General features: G+C 43.8%; 1 protein-coding gene across 2 annotated transcripts in view; it reads right to left on the minus strand.

Annotated features, from left to right (window-relative positions):
• Window positions 1-14354, minus strand: part of PDE8A (phosphodiesterase 8A) — a 148641-nt gene that overhangs the window by 44130 nt on the left and 90157 nt on the right. For both annotated transcript variants that reach the window (XM_080807961.1, XM_080807960.1), the window contains exons 7-8: window positions 5527-5605; window positions 3967-4104 (exon numbers count right to left, since the gene is read on the minus strand). In XM_080807961.1, the coding sequence (XP_080664087.1) occupies window positions 3967-4104; window positions 5527-5605 (217 nt within the window). The remainder of the gene's footprint in view (window positions 1-3966; window positions 4105-5526; window positions 5606-14354) is intronic.

A 14354-nucleotide genomic window follows, 5' to 3' on the forward strand; every position in this document is an offset into this window, starting at 1 on the left:
CCGAGGCTGGAAGCTACCGCCTGCCTCCCGTATCCACAGCCCGCGTACTCGCCGCGGGAGGCTGCGGCAGACAGATACAAGACTTACCACTGAAGCTCACTATCAAAAGAAATGGGGGAAACTGATTATAGTGATGTTTGCAAAACTCTGTGAATAGACCCAACACCAGTGAACTATAGACTTTAAATGGGTGAATTGTATAGTATGTGAATTCTCGATTATTCTCAATAGAGAATTCTCTCAATAGAGCTGTTACATAAAAGAGAGGGAGAAAAATGGGAGACCAATTCAATCCATCCACCAATTAGCACTTTAAAATCTATCTGCAGGGCTTTCTCCTCTAATCCTTTCTGAACAGACGTGAGCAGCCGCCAGATCCCAAGCAGAGGAATAAGCCAGTCGAACCAGAGCTCTGAGTTCCGGCTGAGGAACTGGGCAAGCAAGCCAGAGCCTCTGCTTGGAGAACAGCTTCACCTCTAAGTTCTCCAGTCACTAACCGAAACAAAAAATAGTTACTTAGCACAGATCCTACTTCTTATCAAAAATATTGACCTCTCGGGGCACCTGGGTGGCTCAGTAGGTTAAAGCCTCTGCCTTCGGCTCAGGACATGGTCCCAGGATCCTGGGATCGAGCGCCGCATCGGGCTCTCTGCTCTGCGGGGAGCCTGCTTCCCTTCCTCTCTCTCTGCCTGCCTCTCTGCCTACTTGTGATCTCTGTCAAATAAATAAATAAAATCTTTAAAAAAAGATTGATATTGACCTCTCATAAATATATGAGTTTCAGATCTTGAGAATAACACAGTACCACCTTAGAATGCGATGATGGAAGATCCCATCTGGTAACGCGCAGAAAGTCAGCGAAGTCTGACACGTGGCAAACATTCAGTAAATGGCCTGTTTCCGGCCCAGGTGGTTTTGCACAGGCCTCCCCGGGCCGGGCTCCCCTCGGAACTGTACTAAGGCCCACACCCTGCTTCTGTCCCGGGGCAGGCTAACACCGAGCTGGGCTCCTCGGACTGCTGTGACAGTCCCCTCTGGGCGCCCAGTCAGCCGGCTGCTCTGGCGCAGGGCCTGCACACAGTCAACCGTCAAGGTCACTGGGGCTTCTGTTCCCTGAATGGAAAAGGTAGGCCAAGGTCAGAGCGTAGAATCCCTGCAGCCAGGCCGAGGGACAGGAACTCTGCGCCAGATCAGACTGACCGCTCGGGAGCACCACGTGCGCTGACCGGATTCAGCCAGCACCGTCCAGAGGCGGGAAGGAGGCCCCGCAAGGGTCAGGCCCAGGCGGCAGTCACTCAGATGCAGGGTTTAACAGACACCACAGCTCAGTGATGAAATGGACACTGAAGGGTAGAGAGGAAGCAAAACCACTCCAGGAACGGAGTCCAGGGAAGAGTGCAGGGACAGGCGGCCGACAAGCAGAGACCGCAGAGGCTGGAGAGGCCGGGTTTTTTGTTGGGGGGACGAGGGGAAACTGCTGTTAGACAAGGCGATTTCAGGATGGTGGCGGGAAGCTGCTCGAGACCCTGGAGAGCAGCTGCGGCTCGGAGTGGGGAGGAGCGGGCCGCCCCCGCAGAGCAGCCAAGGGAGCAGCCGACCAAGGAGCTTTCTGGGCAGAGCCGAGACAAAGAACCCTGGTACACCTGGGAGGAAACGGGAAGCAGAGTCAGGAGAAGCGGGAGCCTACGAGGGAGGAAAGCAGAGGAACCATGGGAACTCCAAGTTTCCAGGGCCGGCATCGAGCCCTGACATTCACTCGGCACCTGCAAGACACAGTGTCCAAGGGAAGAGCCCCCGGAAGGCTCAGGTGCGTGAGAAGAGGAGGGCGCGGGTTCTGCAGCCCTGCCAGAGAAGTCTTCGGGACGAGGAAAGGGAGGCCATCGGGAAGGATATACACGGGGATGCGAAGAAGCGTATGAGCGTGGAGGCTGAAAACCAAGGTCACCTAATGGCAGGGACGCCTCCCCGGAGAGAAGCCCCTGGCTGAGAGCCCCAGCTGGAGGGGCCGTGCAGAGCCTGTTTGCGGGCTCTCCGCTGAGCAGCATCGGGACTTCTTCTCTGCCCCCAAGTGGCACACCTGGGCTCTGACCCTCCGAAGCCCCCGCCCGAGGGGGCTAACCACTTCCCGAGTCCCCATTCCGGGTCCCAGGGCACCTCTGGGCTCTCCCCACTGAGCCCAGGGCCATTGTCGCCCTGCTTCTCCCTCCCTCGGGAGACTCAATCAGAAAGGCCCCATATTCTTTCATTCCCAAAAATGTGCCCAACCAAGCGGCCAGTGCTGTTGCAGGGTCACCACGAACCAGCAGGGCGTGACCAAAGGACACTGGCTGCTCTTTTACCAGGAGCTCCAAGACACGCCAAATAAATAACCAGGCTCCTTTTTGAAATCAAGAGATGCGGAGGTCAATAATAGGATAATCTTTCAGATTCTCTGCTCACAACAAACATGGATTTTAGAGAACAGGTCTCCTGCTGTTCAAGCTTGAGGCCCTTTGTACCTGGTGCCAGGAACATTACTTAGGAGGCAAGATGCTCTTCACACGGATCTGGCTGAATCCCGCGGCCTCACGTGCCCCTAACCGCCCCCTCCCCTCTCCCCTCGCTCTCCTCCGTGAAGGTGGGATGCCCGGTGTTCTTGTGGTCAGATCAAGGCACAGGAGGGCCATCCTCTCTGGCTCATGCCCCGCTGGCCCTCACAACAAAACCACCGGCTGACCCCCTCTCTAGCAGGACTGGGAAGGCCATGGGAAAGCCCCCCATGGCTGCTGGGTCAGCGAGACTGCTGTTTGGTCACTGCCTTCCGAGGACGCCCCTTCTCAGCGAGCGAGGGAACCCCGACGGGCTCTTCATCCATCTCAGCCTTCAGTGCGCTTTCTAGAGGACCTGCCACTCTCTCTTGCAAGAAAATCATCATCCTTGACAGAAAGGTGGAGGCAGAGTGGAGGCTAGTGCCCACTTCTGTTATTCTCCTGGGAGTGTGTCACTGGGCCCTCACAGCCAGCCTGCCCTCCCCTTGTTTTCACTGCAAGGCAAACTGGCGTGCTCAGGGCCACAGGAGAGCAAAGGGACACGAACCCACGAACAGCACCTCAAGGGCCCAGGTACAGTGGGGTACAGGCTCTGCAGAGCCCTTCTGCCCCCTCCATGGCAGACTGCTCTGCTGGGCTATGGGGAAGGTGCTGGCTGGATGCCACAGGACAGCAGGTGAGAGAGCAGGTCACCAGCGTTCAAGTGTTTTGCGTAATCAGATCAACAGTCTCTCCCCAACCTCCAAAAGTTAAAAAGAGCCCAGCAGGAAAGACTCTGAAAAGCAGTAGCCTTTTCCTTGTCATCACACATGAAAACCCAGTAACTGTGAGGGGCTGGCAGAAACCAGTGCTCCGAGAAATACCCTCGCAGACCGAGCCCGCCTTCCTCCCGCCTGACCCTCCAGCACCATGATAAAGTGACCTGTCATGTTCATGGTCTGGAACAGGAGTTCTCTAAGGCAGCAGTTTATGTTCACTCTTCTTTCTAGACCAGAATCTAGCAGAGTGCTAGCCCCCAGGAGGCACTCCAGAAAAGGCTGAACACAGGCACGAGGCTCAGAGCACTGTTGGGCTCAGATGTGTTCTGAGACTCTGGGACCTCACTGGCAATCTTCTGCCCAAAGGCACGTGCCAACATCTACCACTTAGACCATCCATTATTAGCAAGATCAATTTACCTATTACAGAGATGAAGACACTGATTTCAAGTGTCAATCAAAGTTACTCTGCATAACAGCTGATCATACCCTACACTTCCTTGATCTTAGTTTCCTCATCTGCAAAATGGGACCAGCAGGGACACCACCACCGGCACTTCCCCAGGCTCCTGAGAAGAGTGAGACTCACATTACCTGGCACACGCCACACTCAGTGAATACGTCTCCTTCTTTTCCTCTTTGTTACGTGAAAGTAAAAAAGGTACTGACCTCTTACTTACCTTGCCTATCCTGATGCACGAATTTATAGTATCGAGCAAATCAGCCTTTTTTTCATTTATAGGTACTTCTGCTAACTCCTTTCCTATTAATTCACCTGACTGATAGCCCATGGTTGTTTCAAATGCAGGATTTGCATACTGGGGGGAGACAAGAGAAACAACATCAAGCAAATTAAAAGAGAATTTGAAAAGAGGACTATCAAGGGCATTCACCCAAGCTCTGACATTTTCCGCCCAAAAAGCTCAGGGGCCTGGAGCTTACCATGACAGTTCGAAAGCCATAAAAGCAAAGCCCCAGGAGATCCCTGGAGTCCAGAGAAGTCTCCGGTCTGGGGACACCTGGCTGGTCTGCTCTGGTCCCTGGGGCCCCAGAGAGAGGAGCTGGCCCCATCCCCCTTGAACACCAACAGAGGAAGAAAGAAGCCACTTGGGGACAGGCCCAAGGAGCTTCAGAAGAATTTTTTGGGTGACTATACAGTAGAACGAAGCACCAAGGCTCTCCTCCGGCAAGTCACCTAACCCTGTAAGTCTCAGTCTGTGCATCTGTTTAATGGGAAGGAAACCTCTAGGTGGCCGCTCTCATGTGATACACACGAGGAATGTGCTGGGAAAGCAGGCTGCGAACTGGAAAGTGTTCACAGAGGCCAGGCCGTGTGGCTGAATTTCAGGAAGGACCAGAAGACTAGAAGAAAACGTATAGGAAAGTTGTGCCTGATAAAGCAGTAACCGACAGCACTTAAGGTCTATGTTCCTCGCTAGACACGGTAGGGAGCCCTTGGCACACATGCACCCACTGAGAACCTCCTGACAGAAAGCAGGTTGCTGGGAGCATGACTACCACTGCCGTCTGTACAGCTGGGAGAGACGAAGCAGCCCACCCGATGGTGCTCAGCTAGGACGGCCTGGCGGCTTCCTGCGAACCCAACCCGCCTGCCCGCAGCCCACGCCCCCAGCACCGGCCAGGCTGCCTCTCTCTCCCAAGTGAGCTGCAAGTTACAGTGAAGGGCGGGCCTGCTCGGGAGGGACGGGAAGGTGGAGCTGATTCTCAGACAGGAGGAGCGTTTCCTCCACACAAGCCCTGGTCGGCTCTCTGAAAGTACAAGCCATGTTATCTCAAGCCGCTTCTATGAAGCCGCTTGTTCAGCAACTACTACGTTATTCTGGAAATTCTGAGTAGTTTCTAGTAAATTTTTATAGGTGTAAACTCTCTTCAAAAACAGTGAGAAAGGCCAGAGTTTGCAGACCGCAGTGGTAATCCCTCTGGATACAAGTCTCCTCTTGCTAAATAAGCAAATGGAAAGGTGAGCAGTAATAAATGCAAATGTGGCATTTCCACAGAATGTTTTCTAGCACCTTAAGTAATTACTAGTATCTTTTCTTATCTGTCGGGAACTTTAAATTTTAATTATGTATTTTTAGATTTTGTTCTGATAATCCTCTAAGGAAAATCTGGTCTCTTTAACTTCAAAAAGAAAAAAAAAGATCATACTGGAGAGGTTCAATCCTAAAAGAAGAAACAATACCAGAAATTCAGAAAAATGAACTTTCCAAATGACAAACCTGTATAACGCGGTCTTCACTTGTAATTTCAATTGCTTCTTGACTTTTCTCTAATGCAGTGAATACTGAGTTACAAGCCCTTAATGGGTAGGAAAAAAAAAGGGAGGGGACTGATTAATGTAAATACTACAAAAAATATAATACAATCTTGGGTTATTGCATTATTGACTTATTTAAATATGTTTTTCATTTGAGGATGAGAGTAATAAATACTAACTCAAGAAAAAGGAGGGAAATATTAAAAAAGAAAAAAGAAACATGTTCCACAACCACGCTACTTGCGACCATGACTACACACAACGGATGCTCCCCTCCCCCCTCCAGCGTGAGGACAGGCTGGGACACACGCCAGGCCAAATCACAGCCCTTCTCCCACTCCGGGCCCTGTGCACGGGACTGAACCTCTCGAGTCTTCCTTCTCCCCATGTCCCCAGTCTCCTGAGGACTACAGGAGAGAAGAGAATCAAGAATCCTGCACAGAGCCCAACAGAAAGAAGACTGTCAGTCACTTGTTATTCTTTTTTTTTATGTAAAGAAGAATATGTATCTGGAAAGAGGAAAGAAATCATAACAAATTACAAACTTAAAAAGATGATAATCATCACCAAATCCAGAAAAGTTAACCTTAACCTTAATCCGTACAGTTAACCTTGAATAAGGCAGGGTTAAGAGTGCCGAACCCCTGTGCAGTCAGAAAAATCTGCACGTAATTTTTGACTCCCCAGAAACTTAAATACTAGTAGACTATGCCTACTGTAGACCGGAAGCTTTATCCATAATATAACCAGTCAATTAACACAAATTTTGTATGTTATATGCCATCTATCTATATATATACACACACACACACACACACACACACACACATACATACATACACTGCTTCTCACAATAAAGTAAGCTTGAGAAAAGAAAATGCTAGTAAACAGATCGTAAGGAAGAGAAAATACATTTATAGGTATTTAGTAAAAAGAATCTACATATAAGTGAACCTTCACAGTTCAAACCCATGTTGTTCAAGGGTCAACTGTAATTTTATTAACAAACTACCTGACACATATCTATAGAACAGTTTCCGTATATACCTGGCAGTATAATCTTTGATGCCTATTCATATCACAACATAATTTTTACAGTTACCAGAAAGATAATTCAGTCTTTTCTAATGAAATATAGTTGACACATAAGATTCTATTAGCTTCAGGTATAAAACATAGTGACTTGACATTTGTACACATTGCAAGTGATCACCACAGCAAGTCTAGGTATCATCTGTCACCATACAAAATTACTACAATACAGCTCACCCTTGAACACACAGGTTTAAACTGCAGGGTTCACCTATACGTGGATTTTCTCCAATTCATACAGTACTGTAAATGTATTTTCTCTTCCTTATGATCTTTTTAGTAGCATTTTCTTTTCCCTGGCTTACTTTGTTGTGAAGACATAGTATGTAATACACGTATCATACAAAATCTCTGTTAATTGACTGGTTATGTGATGGGTAAGGCTTCTGGTCTACAGTAGGCTGTTAGTACATAAGTTTCTGGGGAGTCGGAAGTTATACATGGATTTTCAACTGCAAGGAGGATCAGTACCCCCAGCCCTGCATGGTTCCAGGGCTGACTGTATTACTTGACTCTGTTCCCCATGATGTACACTGCACCCGCCTGAGGTACTTCTAACTGTAGTTCTGTGCCTCAGGATCCCCTGTGCATCCGGCCCAAACCCCCTTTCCTCTGGTAGCCACCACTCTGTTCTCTGTATTTACGAGTCTAGGTTTGGTTCTGTTTTGTTTTGTTGTTCAGATTTCACTTAATTATCTTTCTCTGAGGGCAAGATTTCCTTCTTTTTATGGTTGCATAATATTCCATTATATATGTGTGCGTGTGTGTGTGTGTGTATACATGCACACACTACGGAATGAATATATATATACGTAAAACATCTTTTTTTAGCCACTTACCTACTGATGGATACTCGGGTTACTTCTATAACTGGCTATTGTAAATAATGCTGCAGTAAACCCAGAAGTGTTTACTATCTTTTTGGAGTTAGTGTTTTTGTATTCTTTGGATAAATACCAGTAGTGGAATTACTGGCTCATATGGTAATTCTATTTTTAACCTTTTGGAGGAAACTTCTGTCTTCCACAGTGCCGCACCTGTTTGCATTCCTACCGACAGTGTATGAAGGCTCCTTTCCCTCTCCATCCTTGTCAACACTGTATCTTGTGTTTTGGTTTTTTTTTTAAGATTTTATTTATTTATTTGATAGAGATTACAAGTAGGCAGAGAGGCAGGCAGAGAGAGAGAGGAGGAAGCAGGCTTCCCGCTGAGCAGAGAGCCCGACGCGGGGCTCAATCCCAGGACCCTGGGATCATGACCTGAGCCGAAGGCAGAGGCTTAACCCACCGAGCCACCCATGTGCCCCTGGATCTTGTGGTTTTGGTTTTAGCTATTCTGGCAGGTATAAAGTGATCTCTCACTGGGATTTTGACTTGAATTTCCTCGAGGATTAGTGATCTTGAGCATCTTCTTATGTGCCTGTTGGCCATCTGTCTTCTTTCAACAAAATACCTATTCAGATTCTCCACCCATTTCTTTATCATTTTCTTGTTATTTAGTTGTGTGAATTCTTTACATATTTTGGATATTAACTCTTAGAGGCTAGATGATTAGCAAATATCTTCTCCCGTTCAGTAGGTTGACTTTTCACTTTGTTGGTGGCCTCTTTCACTGTGCAGAAGCTTTTTAGTTTGACATAGTCTCATTTATTTTTGCTTTTGCGCCCTTGTCTTTGGAGTTTGATCAAAAAAAAAAAAAATCATTAAAACCAGTGTCAAGGAGCTTGCTACCTATTTTTCTTCTAAGAGTTTTATGATTTCGGGTCTTACATATAAGTCTTTAATGCGGGGCGCCTGGGTGGCTGAGTTAAAGCCTCTGCCTTCGGCTCAGGTCATGATCCCAGGGTCCTGGGATCGAGCCCCACATCCTTCCTCCTTTTTCTCTCTGCCTGCCTCTCTGCCTACTTGTGATGTCTGTCAAATAAATAAATAGATAAATCTTTAAAAAAAAGTAAGTCTTTAATGCATTCTGAGTTAACGTTTGTATAAGGTTAACATAGTGGTCCAGTTTTCCTACAACAATTTTAAAAACTGTCCTTTCCCCGTTGTATATTCTAGCCTCTCTTGTTGTAGGTTAACTGACCACATAAACATGGGTTTATTTCTGAGCTCTTTGTTCTATTCCATTGATCCATGTGTCTGTTTTTTTTGTTTTTTAAGATTTTATTTATTTATTTGTCAGAGAGAGAGAGCGAGCGAGCGAGCACAGGCAGGCAGAGGCAGAGGGAGAAGCAGGCTCCCTGCGGAGCAAGGAGCCCGATGTGGGACTCGATCCCAGGACGCCGGGATCATGACCTGAGCCGAAGGCAGCTGCTTAACCAACTGAGCCACCCAGGCGTCCCCATGTGTCTGTTTTTGTGCCAGAACCGTACTGTTCTGATTACTGTAGGCTGGTAGTGTAGTCTGAGATCAGGGAGCGTGCTACCTCCAGCTCTGTTCTTCTTTCTCAAGATTCCATTGGCTATTCAGGGTCTTCTGTGGTTTCATACAGATTTGGGGGATTATTTGTTCTACTTCTGTGAAAAATGTCAATGGAATTTTGATAGGGATTACATTAACTGTGCAGATTTCTTTGCACAGTATGGACATTTTAACATTATTAATTATTCCAATCCATGAGCGTGGTGTATCTTCCTGTTTATTTGTGTAGTCTCCGATTCCTTTTATCAATGTCTTATAGTTTTCAGTGTACAGGTTTCTTACCTCCTTGATCATTTATTCCTAGGCATTTTATTCTTTTTGAAGCAATTTTAAATGGGATTTATTTTTCTTTTGGATAGGTCACTATTAGTGTATACTTTGTATTAGAAATACAAAGGAATTTTGCATATTGATTTTGCATCCTGGAACCTTAGTGAATCGTTTATTAGCTCTAGTAGCTTTTTGGTGGCCATCTTTAGGGTTTTCATCATAGAGTATCATTTTATCTGCAAATAGTGACAGTTTCACCTTTTCATTTCCAATTTGGATGCCTTTCAATTCTTTTTCTTGCTAACTGCTCTGGCTAGGACTTCCAGTACTACGTTAAATAAAAGTGTGTGTGGTGGGGGGGAGGGGAGATTCTTGTCTTGCTTCTGATCTTAGAAGAAAAGCTTTGAGCTTTTCTCTACTGCGTATGGTGTTATCTGTGAGTTTGTCATACATGGCCTTTCTTACATTGAGATATGTTCTCCCATACCCACTTGGTGGAGTGTTCTTATTATGAATGGATGTTACACTCTGTCAAATGTTTTTTCTACATCTATTGAGATGATCATTGGATTTTTTAGCTTTCATTTTGTTAATGTGGTATATCATGTCGATTTGATTTGTAGGTTGAACCACCCTTGTATCCCCCCACCCAATAAATGATCCTATATGATCCTTTTAATGTATTGCTGAATTCAGTTTGCTAATAGTTTGTTGAGGATTTTTGCATCTATGTTCATCAGGGATAGTGGCCTGTCATTTTACTATTTTGTGGCATCCTTGTCTGGTTTTGGCATCAGGGTAAATCTGGCCTCATAAATTGAGTTTGGAAGAATTCCCTCCTCTTTTGTTGTTGTTGTTTGTTTGTTTTTAGAAGAGTTTGAGAAGAACTGGTATTAATTCTTTGAATGTTTGGTAGATCTCACTAATAGATTTCACAAACATTCACTAGAATGTTTAGAGATTTCATCTGGTCCTGGACTCTGTTCTTGGGAGGTTTTTGATTACTGACTCAATCTCCTTACTAGTAATTTGTCTATTCATATTTTCTGTCTCTTCATGATTCAGTCTTAGAAGACCGTATGTGTCCAGGAATTTATCCATTTCTTCTAATTGTTGGCATACAACTGTACACAGTTGTCTCTTGCAATTCTTTATATTTCTGTGGTATCCTAAGTTCCCTTTCATTTCTGATTTTATTTATTTGAGCCCTCTTTTTTTCTCCTTGGTGAGGCCAGCTAAAGGTTCGTCAGTTTTATCTTTCAGTGAACCAGCTCTTAGTTCCACTGATCTTTTTCGTCTCTGTTTCATTTATTTCTACCCTGATCGTATTTCCTTCCTTCTACTAACTTTGAAGCTTTGTTTGTTCTTCTTTGTAAAGTTATTGTCTACGATTTTTCTTTTTCTTCAGGTAGGCTTGTATTGCTACGAACTTCCCTTTTAGAGCCACTTTTGCTGCAATCTCACAGATTTTGGTGTGTTATATTCCTTTTTTCATTTGTTTCTAAACATTTTAAAAAATTCCTCCTTTGATTTCTTTGATAGCCCTTTGGTTGTGCAGTAGCATGTTGTCTTATTCTCCACATTTTTCTGGTTTTTCCAGTATTCTTCTTGCAATTCACTTCTAGTTTCATACCACTGTGGTCAGAAAAGATGCTTGCTATGATTTCAATCTTCTTGAAAGTACTGAGACTTCTTTTGTGGCCTAACATGATCTATCCTGGAGAATGCTGCATGTGCATTTAAGAAGATTATGCATCTTGCTGCTTTTGCATGAAATGTTTTGTATGTATCTATTAAGTTCATCTGGTCTACTGTGCTGTTTAAGGCCAATGTTCCGTTATTGATTTTCTATCTGGATGATCGATCCACTGATTAAAGTGGGCTAAGTCCCCTACTACAATTATATTATCAATTTCTCCCTTTATGTCTGTTAATATTTGCTTTATATATATTCTGGTGCTCCCATGATGGATGGATATATATTTTAAAATGTTGTATTTTCTTCTGGGGTTGACCTCTTTATCATTATGTAATGCCCTTCTTTTCTTTTATAACAGCCTTTGTTTTAAAGTCTATTTTGTCTCATATGAATATAGTTACACCAGCTTTCTTTTTTATCCAGTATGGAATATCACTTTCCATCCCTTCCCTTTCATTCTGTGTGTATCCTTACTTCTGAAGTGAGTCTTTTGTAGGCAGGCACACAGATGAGTCTTTTTGAAAATTATTAATTTTTGATTCAAGTATAATGCTTTTTGATTAGATAATTTAATCTATTTATACTTAACATTAATTATTGGGTAAGTATTACTGTCATTTTTGTTCACTGTTTTGTGGATGTTTTGTAGCTCCTCTCTGTTCCTTTCTTCTCTTTCTCTCTTTCTTCCTGGTTTGATAACTTTCTTCAGTGTTATGTGTAGATTTCTTTCTCATTCTCTTTTGTGTATTTGCTCTAAGTTTTGCTTCGTGGTTACCGTGAAGTTCACATATATTGTCCTATATATTTAACAGTCTATTTTGGGCGCCTGGGTGGCTCAGTGGGTTAAAGCCTCTGCCTTCAGCTCAGGTCATGATCCTAGGGTCCTGGGATCGAGCCCCACATCGGGCTCTCTGTTCAGTAGGGAGTCTGCTTCCCTTCCTCTCTCTCTGCCTGCCTCTCTGCCTATTTGTGATCTCTGTCAAATAAGTAAATAAAATCTTAAAAAAAAAAACAAAAAACAGTCTATTTTAAGTTGGTAATAACTTAAATTTGAACATATTTCAAAAATACATTTTTACTACCCCTCGTTTTGTTTTTGATGTCACATTTTACACTATCTTATGTATCTCTTAACTAGTTATTGTAGCTTTCCTTAATTTTACTACTTCTGTCTTTTGACCTTCATACTGGCTTTATAAGTGACTAATCTGCTACCTTTACTGTAGATTTACCTTTTCCAGGGATATTTTTCATTTTCACTTATTTTCTTGTTATTAATTAGTGCCATTTCTTTTCAGCTGGAAGAAATCAGTAATTTTTTTTAGCAGAAACTTTGCAGGTCAGAAGGAAGTGCCATGACTTACTCAAGGTGCTGATGGTAAAAACCCTGCAACCAAGAATACTCTACCTGACAAGACAGCCATCCAGAAAGACCAAGAGTTTTCCAGATAAGCAAAAGCTAAGGTTCATCACCACTAATCAGCTTTACAAGAAATGTTAAAGGGAGTTGTTTAAGCTGAAAGAAATGGCACTGTTCTATTTAAAGTTATACCATAATCTATTCAACAAATCCCCCATGATTGGACATTTAGGTTGCTTCCAATTTAGTTCTCTTATATGCCTCAGAAGATGGAAAAAAAGAAAGCAACTGCCTGCTTGTTCATAAAATGCAAAGACAATATTAAGGAAACTAACAATAGCAAAGTTTTTACATTATTCCTAGTATTAACAAACTATCTCACTAAACAAAACAAAGCAGCCTAGACAATAGAAATTAGCTTTTATTTCTTGGGTATATAAAAATCAAGTGATGAAATGTGAATTATATATCAATGAAACTATTATTTAAAAAATAAACAAATAAACAATGAGCAAGAAGTTCCCAACTCTGATATATCAAGCTTAGAGTAGATGGATCTGTGAGAAGCTCTACTCAGTTTTATCATTCTTTTTAAAATTGTTGCAGATTTGATAAATAAAAGATAGTATGTCATTCTCATTTTCATTTCTTTGATTACTAGTGAAGCAGATACCTGTCTTTTCACATCTACTGGCCATTAATATCTCCTGTGAACTGCCTGATCATAGTCTTTTTAATTTTTTCTACTGGATGTTTCCATTTTTCAATGACCCATCAAAGCTCTTTACACTATTGGGTTTTAACCTGTCTGTTCCATATGCTACAGATATATTCTCCCCCATATGTTATTTATCTAAAAATCTAACAATATTGGGGTGCCTGGGTGGCAGAGTCAGCTAAGCGTCTCTCAGTTTTGGCTCAGGTTGTGTTCTCGGGATCGTGAGATCGATCCCCCCCCATCAGGGTCCATGCTCAGCAGGGAGTTCTGCTTAAGATTCTCTCTCCCCCCTCTCTGCCCCTCCCGTTCATGTACACACACTCTCTCTCAAATAAATAAATACATCTTTAAAATAAAATAAAAATAAAAATGTAACATTAAGGTTTTTTTTTAAAAACTGTAGACAAGCTTAACATTTTTACAGTGTTTAATCTGACTCTCTTTCTTTACCAAATCTGGCTTTTATGCCACGCCGAATTTAAAAAGACTTCATCATCCAGTTACATATGTTCGCTTATATTTTTAGTAGTCATGTAGCCCCACTTTTAACATCAAGTCTCTGGAATTTATTTTGGGGTTGGGTGTGAGATCAAGATGCAACTTAATTTTCCTTCCAAACAGTTAACAAGTTGTCACAATTCTATTCACTGAAAAGTCTGCCCTTTTCCATGTTGATTTAAGCTGCCATGTTGATCATATGCTAAATTCGTAAATATACTCAAGTCTATTTCTACACTTTACATTCCAGTTTACTGATCTAGCGGCAACACAAAGGTGCTTGTTATATAGCTTGTTAGCGCATTTTAACATCCAGCAAAACAAGTCTCGATTTCTCCCAGGTCTCTAGCCCCACATCACCCCTTCCCTTCCTTTCTTCCCTTCCCTTCACTCCGGACTTCTCCCTTCGTTGCCAGAGAACAAAGCAGGGCACGATGGCAGATGGGGACAGACGGGTAAGCAGAAGACGCACCACAGAGAGCTGTGCAGGCCCTATCTGAGAGCTCGGACTTCATCCTAAAGGCAACGGGGAGGTGGAAAGCCCACTCGCAAGCGGAACTGCATGTCACTGTGGTGTGGAGAATGACAAGGAGGAGTCAAGAAGGATGCAGGGAGACTGACTGACAGCTCAACAGTCCGGTAAGAGGAAAGAGTGGCCGAAAGAGGAAGGTAAGAGGGCACATTCCACAGATCTCAGGAAGCAAAACTGACAGGACTGGGTCAGTGACTGGCG

The sequence above is a fragment of the Martes martes genome, assembly GCF_963455335.1.
Source record: "Martes martes genome assembly, chromosome: 7".
Lineage (NCBI taxonomy): Eukaryota > Metazoa > Chordata > Mammalia > Carnivora > Mustelidae > Martes > Martes martes.